This window comes from Eleutherodactylus coqui, chromosome 11, assembly GCF_035609145.1.
Source record: "Eleutherodactylus coqui strain aEleCoq1 chromosome 11, aEleCoq1.hap1, whole genome shotgun sequence".
NCBI lineage: Eukaryota > Metazoa > Chordata > Amphibia > Anura > Eleutherodactylidae > Eleutherodactylus > Eleutherodactylus coqui.
In genome coordinates, this window is record NC_089847.1 from 2,828,157 (window position 1) to 2,840,090 (window position 11,934).

At 34.2% G+C, this 11,934-nt stretch overlaps 1 protein-coding gene across 3 annotated transcripts in view; it reads left to right on the forward strand.

The window, feature by feature from the left end:
• Window positions 1-11,934, forward strand: part of GSE1 (Gse1 coiled-coil protein) — a 323,118-nt gene that overhangs the window by 80,544 nt on the left and 230,640 nt on the right. For all 3 annotated transcript variants that reach the window (XM_066582658.1, XM_066582659.1, XM_066582660.1), the window contains exon 2: window positions 11,763-11,916. In XM_066582658.1, coding sequence (XP_066438755.1) covers window positions 11,763-11,916 — 154 coding nt within the window. The remainder of the gene's footprint in view (window positions 1-11,762; window positions 11,917-11,934) is intronic.

Sequence of the window (11,934 nt, forward strand, 5' to 3'; positions counted from 1 at the left end):
TTCCTCTTGACAGATTGGATTGCGCCAAAGTGCACCAGGCCGTTCGTTCGGGAGGGGAAGGTTTAGAGATATTTCGGTACCACTTTTATGAATTTAGAGAGTGCCCCATTTTTGTTTGCTTGCTCTTCTATAAGGTTCAGCAGATACCCAGGATTGTGTTTACAGGAGGTGTCACTGATGGGATAAATATGGTGGCGGTTATAATGGGGGCCTCCGACATGGAAGATGATGTCATATATGGAGGTTGCAGGCTATATGAGCGGCTTTGGGCCCTGGAGATAAGCGGCACTGCAGGCGGAGCCGTGTATGGCGGATAATACTGATATAATGCATAGCTGAGCCCTGAACACAGCCAGCAAATCTCCCAGGAGCAGAGGTCACCAGCTGCTCCCTCCAATATTAACTGCGCTCAGTCACAGCGGCATCATTAAACCCGTCATCTGGCGCTGCGCTCCCACATGCCACCCTGCCAGCAGCAGCTCCCTGTGATGTGTAATATGGGTCACATTTCACAGGGACATTAACAGAGAGTGGCTGCCAGTGCAGTGAGGATGAGGACGGTATTAACTCGCTGCACCGCCGGGGCAACTCCGTCATATGCCCGCACAATACAGAGGGGCTTCCGAGGACCGCTGGGGGGAGGGGAAATGGAAGGGCAAAGATCATACAGAATTCTTCCACCTGCTGAAATCTAGTCTAGTCAAATAGTCTTGGGGTGCATTGAAAGGGGCGAGGGGCGAGAACATGATCCTCCCACTATATAAGGCACTTGTCAGGCCTCACATGGAATACATAGTGGGCAGTATTATAGCAGTTATATTCTTGTACATAGGGGGCAGTATTATAGTAGTTATATTCTTGTACATAGGGAGCAGTATTATAGTAGTTATATTCTTATACATAGGGGGCAGTATTATAGTAGTTATATTCTTGTACATAGGGGGCAGTATTATAGTAGTTATATTCTTGTACATAGGGGGTAGTATTATAGTAGTTATATTCTTGTACATAGGGGGCAGTATTATAGTAGTTATATTCTTGTACATAGGGAGCAGTATTATAGTAGTTATATTCTTGTACATAGGGGGCAGTATTATAGTAGTTATATTCTTGTACATAGGGGGCAGTATTATAGTAGTTATATTCTTGTACATAGGAGGCAGCATTATAGTAGTTATATTCTTGTACATAGGGGGCAGTATTATAGTAGTTATATTCTTGTACATAGAGGGCAGTATTATAGTAGTTATATTCTTGTACATAGGGAGCAGTATTATAGTAGTTATATTCTTGTACATAGGGGGCAGTATTATAGTAGTTATATTCTTGTACATAGGGAGTAGTATTATAGTAGTTATATTCTTGTACATTGGAGCAGTATTATAGTAGTTATATTCTTGTACATAGGGGGCAGTATTATAGTAGTTATATTCTTGTACATAGGGGGCAGTATTATAGTAGTTATATTCTTGTACATAGGGGGCAGTATTATAGTAGTTATATTCTCACACATAGGAGCAGTATTATAGTAGTTATATTCTTGTACATAGGGGGCAGCATTATAGTAGTTATATTCTTGTACATAGGGGTGCAGTATTATAGTAGTTATATTCCTGTACATAGAAGCAGTATTATAGTATTTATATTCTTGTACATAGGGGGCAGTATTATAGTAGTTATATTCTTGTACATAGGAGCAGTATTATAGTAGTTATATTCTTGTACATAAGGGGCAGTATTATAGTAGTTATATTCTTGTACATAGGGGGCAGTATTATAGTAGTTATATTCTTGTACATAGGAGCAGTATTATAGTAGTTATATTCTTGTACATAGGAGCAGTATTATAGTAGTTGTATTCTTGTACCTAGTAGGCAGTATTATAGTAGTTATATTCTCACACATAGGAGCAGTATTATAGTAGTTATATTCTTGTACATAGGAGCAGTATTATAGTAGTTATATTCTTGTACATAAGGGGCAGTATTATAGTACTTATATACTTGTACATAGGGGCAGTATTATAGTACTTATATACTTGTACATAGGGAGCAGTATTATAGTAGTTATATTCTTGTACCTAGTAGGCAGTATTATAGTAGTTATATTCTTGTACATAGGGGGCAGTATTATAGTAGTTATATTCTTGTACATAGGAGCAGTATTATAGTAGTTATATTCTTGTACATAAGGGGCAGTATTATAGTAGTTATATTCTTGTACCTAGTAGGCAGTATTATAGTAGTTATATTCTTGTACATAAGGGGCAGTATTATAGTAGTTATATTCTTGTACATATGAGCAGTATTATAGTAGTTATATTCTTGTACATAGGGGGCAGTATTATAGTAGTTATATTCTAGTACATAGGAGCAGTATTGTAGTAGTTATATTCTTGTACATAAGGGGCAGTATTATAGTAGTTATATTCTTGTACATAGGGGGCAGTATTATAGTAGTTATATTCTTGTACATAAGGGGCAGTATTATAGTAGTTATATTCTTGTACCTAGTAGGCAGTATTATAGTAGTTATATTCTTGTACATAGGGGGCAGTATTATAGTAGTTATATTCTTGTACATAGGAGCAGTATTATAGTAGTTATATTCTTGTACATAAGGGGCAGTATTATAGTAGTTATATTCTTGTACATAAGGGGCAGTATTATAGTAGTTATATTCTTGTACATAGGAGCAGTATTATAGTAGTTATATTCTTGTACATAAGGGGCAGTATTATAGTAGTTATATTCTTGTACCTAGTAGGCAGTATTATAGTAGTTATATTCTTGTACATAGGGGGCAGTATTATAGTAGTTATATTCTTGTACATAGGAGCAGTATTATAGTAGTTATATTCTTGTACATAAGGGGCAGTATTATAGTAGTTATATTCTTGTACATAGGGGGCAGTATTATAGTAGTTATATTCTTGTACATAGGAGCAGTATTATAGTAGTTATATTCTTGTACATAGGGGGCAGTATTATAGTAGTTATATTCTTGTACATATGAGGCAGTATTATAGTAGTTATATCCTTGTACATAGAGGGCAGTATTATAGTAGTTATATTCTTGTACATGGGCGCAGTATTATAGTAATTATATTCTTGTACATAAGGGGCAGTATTATAGTAGTTATATTCTTGTACATAGGAGCAGTATTATAGTAGTTATATTCTTGTACATAAGGGGCAGTATTATAGTAGTTATATTCTTGTACCTAGTAGGCAGTATTATAGTAGTTATATTCTTGTACATAGGAGCAGTATTATAGTAGTTATATTCTTGTACATAAGGGGCAGTATTATAGTAGTTATATTCTTGTACATATGAGCAGTATTATAGTAGTTATATTCTTGTACATAGGGGGCAGTATTATAGTAGTTATATTCTTGTACATAGGAGCAGTATTATAGTAGTTATATTCTTGTACATAGGGGGCAGTATTATAGTAGTTATATTCTTGTACATAGGAGGCAGTATTATAGTAGTTATATTCTTGTACATAGGGGGCAGTATTATAGTAGTTATATTCTTGTACATAGGCGGCAGTATTATTGTAGTTATATTCTTGTACATAGGGGGCAGTATTATAGTAGTTATATTCTTGTACATAGGAGGCAGTATTATAGTAGTTATATTCTTGTACATAGGGAGCAGTATTATAGTACTATTCTTGTACATAGGGGGCAGTATTATAGTAGTTATATTCTTGTACATAGGAGCAGTATTATAGTAGTTATATTCCTGTACATAGGGGGCAGTATTATAGTAGTTATATTCTTGTACATAGGCGGCAGTATTATTGTAGTTATATTCTTTTACATAGGAGGCAGTATTATAGTAGTTATATTCTTGTACATAGGAGCAGTATTATAGTAGTTATATTCTTGTACATAGGAGGCAGTATTATAGTAGTTATATTCTTGTACATAGGAGCAGTATTATAGTAGTTATATTCTTGTACATAGGAGCAGTATTATAGTAGTTATATTCTTGTACATAGGAGCAGTATTATAGTAGTTATATTCTTGTACATAGGAGGCAGTATTATAGTAGTTATATTCTTGTACATAGGAGCAGTATTATAGTAGTTATATTCTTGTACATAGGAGCAGTATTATAGTAGTTATATTCTTGTACATAGGGGGCAGTATTATAGTAGTTATATTCTTGTACATAGGAGGCAGTATTATAGTAGTTACATTCTTGTACATAGGGGCAGTATTATAGTAGTTATATTCTTGTACATAGGGGGCAGTATTATAGTAGTTATATTCTTGTACATAGGAGGCAGTATTATAGTAGTTATATTCTTGTACATAGGAGGCAGTATTATAGTAGTTATATTCTTGTACATAGGAGCAGTATTATAGTAGTTATATTCTTGTACATAGGAGCAGTATTATAGTAGTTATATTCTTGTACATAGGAGCAGTATTATAGTAGTTATATTCTTGTACATAGGGGGCAGTATTACAGTAGTTATAATATTGTACATACGGAGCAGTATTATAGTAGTTATATTCTTGTACATAGGGAGCAGTATTATAGTAGTTATATTCTTGTACATAGGGGGCAGTATTATAGTAGTTATAATATTGTACATAGGGAGCAGTATTATAGTATTTAGATTCTTGTACATAGGGGGCAGTATTATAGTAGTTATATTCTTGTACATAGGGGGCGGTATTATAGTAGTTATATTCTCGCACATAGGAGGCAGTATTGTAGTTGTACATAGGGGGCAGTATTATAGTAGTTATATTCTTGTACATAGGGGCAGTGTTATAGTAGTTATATTCTTGTACATAGGGGTAGTATTATAGTAGTTATATTCTTGTGCATAGGGAGCAGTATTATAGTAGTTATATTCTTGTACATAGGGGGCGGTATTATAGTAGTTATATTCTCGCACATAGGAGGCAGTATTGTAGTTGTACATAGGGGGCAGTATTATAGTAGTTATATTCTTGTACATAGGGGTAGTATTATAGTAGTTATATTCTTGTACATAGGAGGCAGTATTATAGTAGTTATATTCTTATACATAGGCGCAGTATTATAGTAGTTATATTCTTGTACATAGGGAGCAGTATTATAGTAGTTATATTCTTGTACATAGGAGGCAGTATTATAGTAGTTATATTCTTATACATAGGAGGCAGTATTATAGTAGTTATATTCTTGTACATAGGAGCAGTATTATAGTAGTTATATTCTTGTACATAGGAGCAGTATTATAGTAGTTATATTCTTATACATAGGAGGCAGGATTATAGTAGTTATATTCTTGTACATAGGGGTCAGTATTATAGTAGTTATATTCTTGTACATAGGAGGCAGTATTATAGTAGTTATATTCCTGTACATAGGGGGCAGTATTATAGTAGTTATATTCTTGTACATAGGGGGCAGTATTATAGTAGTTATATTCTTGTACGTAGGGGGCAGTATTATAGTAGTTATATTCCTGTACATAGGGGGCAGTATTATAGTAGTTATATTCTTGTACATAGGGGGCAGTATTATAGTAGTTATATTCTTGTACGTAGGGGGCAGTATTATAGTAGTTATATTCTTGTACGTAGGGGGCAGTATTATAGTAGTTATATTCCTGTACGTAGGGGGCAGTATTGTAGTTATATTCTTGTACGTAGGGGGCAGTATTATAGTAGTTATATTATTGTACGTAGGGGGCAGTATTATAGTAGTTATATTATTGTACGTAGGGGGCAGTATTATAGTAGTTATATTCTTGTACGTAGGGGGCAGTATTATAGTAGTTATATTCTTGTACATAGGAGCAGTATTATAGTAGTTATATTCTTATACATAGGAGGCAGTATTATAGTAGTTATTTTCTTGTACATAGGAGGCAGTATTATAGTAGTTATATTCTTGTACGTAGGGGGCAGTATTATAGTAGTTATATTCTTATACATAGGGGGCAGTATTATAGTAGTTATATTCTTATACATAGGGGGCAGTATTATAGTAGTTATATTCTTGTACATAGGGGGCAGTATTATAGCAGTTATATTCTTGTACATAGGGGGTAGTATTATAGTAGTTATATTCTTGTACATAGGGGGCAGTATTATAGTAGTTATATTCTTGTACATCGGGGGCAGTATTTTAGTAGTTATATTCTTGTACATAGGAGGCAGTATTATAGTAGTTATTTTCTTGTACATAGGAGGCAGTATTATAGTAGTTATATTCTTGTACGTAGGGGGCAGTATTATAGTAGTTATATTCTTATACATAGGGGGCAGTATTATAGTAGTTATATTCTTATACATAGGGGGCAGTATTATAGTAGTTATATTCTTGTACATAGGGGGCAGTATTATAGCAGTTATATTCTTGTACATAGGGGGTAGTATTATAGTAGTTATATCCTTGTACATAGGGGGCAGTATTATAGTAGTTATATTCTTGTACATCGGGGGCAGTATTTTAGTAGTTATATTCTTGTACATAGGGGGCAGTATTATAGTAGTTATATTCTTGTACATAGGGGGCAGTATTATAGTAGTTATATTCTTGTACATAGGGGGCAGTATTGTAGTAGTTATATCCCTTTACATAGGGGGCAGTATTATAGTAGTTATATTCTTGTACATAGGGGGCAGTATTGTAGTAGTTATATTCTTGTACATAGGGGGCAGTATTGTAGTAGTTATATTTTTGTACATAGGGGGCAGTATTATAGTAGTTATATTCTTGTACGTAGGGGGCAGTATTATAGTAGTTATATTCTTATACATAGGGGGCAGTATTATAGTAGTTATATTCTTATACATAGGGGGCAGTATTATAGTAGTTATATTCTTGTACATAGGGGGCAGTATTATAGCAGTTATATTCTTGTACATAGGGGGTAGTATTATAGTAGTTATATTCTTGTACATAGGGGGCAGTATTATAGTAGTTATATTCTTGTACATCGGGGGCAGTATTTTAGTAGTTATATTCTTGTACATAGGAGGCAGTATTATAGTAGTTATTTTCTTGTACATAGGAGGCAGTATTATAGTAGTTATATTCTTGTACGTAGGGGGCAGTATTATAGTAGTTATATTCTTATACATAGGGGGCAGTATTATAGTAGTTATATTCTTATACATAGGGGGCAGTATTATAGTAGTTATATTCTTGTACATAGGGGGCAGTATTATAGCAGTTATATTCTTGTACATAGGGGGTAGTATTATAGTAGTTATATCCTTGTACATAGGGGGCAGTATTATAGTAGTTATATTCTTGTACATCGGGGGCAGTATTTTAGTAGTTATATTCTTGTACATAGGGGGCAGTATTATAGTAGTTATATTCTTGTACATAGGGGGCAGTATTATAGTAGTTATATTCTTGTACATAGGGGGCAGTATTGTAGTAGTTATATTCTTGTACATAGGGGGCAGTATTGTAGTAGTTATATTTTTGTACATAGGGGGCAGTATTATAGTAGTTATATTCTTGTACATTGGGGGCAGTATTATAGTAGTTATATTCTTGTATATAGCGGGTAGTATTATAGTAGTTATATTCTTGTACATAGGGGGCAGTATTATAGTAGTTATATTCTTGTACATAGGGGGCAGTATTGTAGTAGTTATATCCCTTTACATAGGGGGCTGTATTATAGTAGTTATATTCTTGTACATAGGAGGCAGTATTATAGTAGTTATATTCTTGTACATAGGGGGCAGTATTATAGTAGTTATATTCTTGTACATAGGAGGCAGTATTATAGTAGTTATATTCTTGTACATAGGGGGCAGTATTATAGTAGTTATATTCTTGTACATAGGAGGCAGTATTATAGTAGTTATATTCTTGTACATAGGGCGCAGTATTATAGTAGTTATATTCTTGTACATAGGAGCAGTATTATAGGAGTTATATTCTTGTACATAGGAGCAGTATTATAGTAGGTATATTCTTGTACATAGGGGGCAGTATTATAGTAGTTATATTCTTGTACATAGGGGGCAGTATTATAGTAGGTTTATTCTTGTACATAGGGGGCAGTATTATAGTAGTTATATTCCTGTACATAGGGGGCAGTATTATAGTAGTTATATTCTTGTACATAGGGGTCAATATTATAGTAGTTATATTCTTGTACATAGGGGGCAGTATTATAGTAGTTATATTCTTGTACACAGGGGGCAGTATTATAGTAGTTATATTCTTGTACATAGGGGGCAGTATTATAGCAGTTATATTCTTGTACATAGGAGCAGTATTATAGTAGTTATATTCTTGTACATAGGGGGCAGTATTATAGTAGTTATATTCTTGTACATAGGGGGCAGTATTGTAGTAGTTATATCCCTTTACATAGGGGGCAGTATTATAGTAGTTATATTCTTGTACATAGGAGGCAGTATTATAGTAGTTATATTCTTGTAGATAGGGCGCAGTATTATAGTAGTCATATTCTTGTACATAGGAGCAGTATTATAGGAGTTATATTCTTGTACATAGGAGCAGTATTATAGTAGGTATATTCTTGTACATAGGGGGCAGTATTATAGTAGTTATATTCTTGTACACAGGGGGCAGTATTATAGTAGGTTTATTCTTGTACATAGGGGGCAGTATTATAGTAGTTATATTCCTGTACATAGGGGGCAGTATTATAGTAGTTATATTCTTGTACATAGGGGTCAATATTATAGTAGTTATATTCTTGTACATAGGGGTCAATATTATAGTAGTTATATTCTTGTACATAGGGGGCAGTATTATAGCAGTTATATTCTTGTACATAGGAGCAGTATTATAGTAGTTATATTCTTGTACATAGGGGTCAATATTATAGTAGTTATATTCTTGTACATAGGGGGCAGTATTATAGTAGTTATATTCTTGTACATAGGGGGCAGTATTATAGTAGTTATATTCTTGTACATAGGGGGCAGTATTATAGCAGTTATATTCTTGTACATAGGGGGTAGTATTATAGTAGTTATATTCTTGTACATAGGTGGCATTATTATAGTAGTTATATTCTTGTACATCAGGGGCAGTATTTTAGTAGTTATATTCTTGTACATAGGGGGCAGTATTATAGTAGTTATATTCTTGTACATAGGGGGCAGTATTATAGTAGTTATATTCTTGTACATAGGGGGCAGTATTGTAGTAGTTATATCCCTTTACATAGGGGGCAGTATTATAGTAGTTATATTCTTGTACATAGGGGGCAGTATTGTAGTAGTTATATTCTTGTACATAGGGGGCAGTATTGTAGTAGTTATATTTTTGTACATAGGGGGCAGTATTATAGTAGTTATATTCTTGTACATTGGGGGCAGTATTATAGTAGTTATATTCTTGTACACAGGGGGCAGTATTATAGTAGTTATATTCTTGTACATAGGGGGCAGTATTATAGTAGTTATATTCTTGTATATAGCGGGTAGTATTATAGTAGTTATATTCTTGTACATAGGGGGCAGTATTATAGTAGTTATATTCTTGTACATAGGGGGCAGTATTGTAGTAGTTATATCCCTTTACATAGGGGGCAGTATTATAGTAGTTATATTCTTGTACATAGGAGGCAGTATTATAGTAGTTATATTCTTGTACATAGGGGGCAGTATTATAGTAGTTATATTCTTGTACATAGGAGGCAGTATTATAGTAGTTATATTCTTGTACATAGGGCGCAGTATTATAGTAGTTATATTCTTGTACATAGGAGCAGTATTATAGGAGTTATATTCTTGTACATAGGAGCAGTATTATAGTAGGTATATTCTTGTACATAGGGGGCAGTATTATAGTAGTTATATTCTTGTACATAGGGGGCAGTATTATAGTAGGTTTATTCTTGTACATAGGGGGCAGTATTATAGTAGTTATATTCCTGTACATAGGGGGCAGTATTATAGTAGTTATATTCTTGTACATAGGGGTCAATATTATAGTAGTTATATTCTTGTACATAGGGGGCAGTATTATAGTAGTTATATTCTTGTACACAGGGGGCAGTATTATAGTAGTTATATTCTTGTACATAGGGGGCAGTATTATAGCAGTTATATTCTTGTACATAGGAGCAGTATTATAGTAGTTATATTCTTGTACATAGGGGGCAGTATTATAGTAGTTATATTCTTGTACATAGGGGGCAGTATTGTAGTAGTTATATCCCTTTACATAGGGGGCAGTATTATAGTAGTTATATTCTTGTACATAGGAGGCAGTATTATAGTAGTTATATTCTTGTAGATAGGGCGCAGTATTATAGTAGTCATATTCTTGTACATAGGAGCAGTATTATAGGAGTTATATTCTTGTACATAGGAGCAGTATTATAGTAGGTATATTCTTGTACATAGGGGGCAGTATTATAGTAGTTATATTCTTGTACATAGGGGGCAGTATTATAGTAGGTTTATTCTTGTACATAGGGGGCAGTATTATAGTAGTTATATTCCTGTACATAGGGGGCAGTATTATAGTAGTTATATTCTTGTACATAGGGGTCAATATTATAGTAGTTATATTCTTGTACATAGGGGTCAATATTATAGTAGTTATATTCTTGTACATAGGGGGCAGTATTATAGTAGTTATATTCTTGTACACAGGGGGCAGTATTATAGTAGTTATATTCTTGTACATAGGGGGCAGTATTATAGCAGTTATATTCTTGTACATAGGAGCAGTATTATAGTAGTTATATTCTTGTACATAGGGGGCAGTATTATAGTAGTTATATTCTTGTACATAGGGGGCAGTATTATAGTAGTTATATTCTTGTACATAGGGGGCAGTGTTATAGTAGTTATATTCTTGTACATAGGGGGCAGTATTATAGTAGTTATATTCTTGTACATAGGGGGCAGTATTATAGTAGTTATATTGTTGTACATAGGGGGCAGTATTATAGTAGTTATATTCTTGTACATAGAGGGTAGTATTATAGTAGTTATATTCTTGTACATAGGGGGCAGTATTATAGCAGTTATATTCTTGTACATAGGAGCAGTATTATAGTAGTTATATTCTTGTACATAGGGGGCAGTATTATAGTAGTTATATTCTTGTACATAGGGGGCAGTATTATAGTAGTTATATTCTTGTACATAGGGGGCAGTGTTATAGTAGTTATATTCTTGTACATAGGGGGCAGTATTATAGTAGTTATATTCTTGTACATAGGGGGCAGTATTATAGTAGTTATATTCTTGTACATAGGGGGCAGTGTTATAGTAGTTATATTCTTGTACCTAGGGAGGCAGTATTATAGTAGTTATATTCTCACACATAGCAGCAGTATTATAGTAGTTATATTCTTGTACATAGGGGGCAGTATTATAGTAGTTATATTCTTGTACATAGAGGGTAGTATTATAGTAGTTATATTCTTGTACATAGGGGGCAGTATTATAGTAGTTATATTCTTGTACATAAGAGCAGTATTATAGTAGTTATATTCTTGTACATAGGAGGCAGTATTATAGTAGTTATATTCTTGTACATAGGGGGCAGTATTATAGTAGTTATATCCTTGTACATAGGGGGCAGTATTATAGTAGCTACCGTATATTCTTGCTGTTACCACTGCTGGACCCATTTGTCTTCAGTTATAGTCTCTGTTGGTTCTCTTCCTGTTTATTGTAGTACTGTGTATATAGATAGATATAAATGGCTCCTTTTCCTCTCTCTTCATTCTAGTCTTGATCTGATAGAATGATGTATAATGTTCTCGTCTGTCTTGTTTTCCTTAGTGCAGCGCGGCCTCACGTGTTTCTGGTCCCGGCGGCACAGCGTCCAAGGCAGCCGAGCTTGAGTACAACCCCAAAGCAGTGAAAGACCCCCCAACTCTGACACCCAGCCAGGAGTCCTGCTCAGATGTGGAGCGTGCAGATCTCGGCACTACAAGTAGGTGGCGCTGTTTGC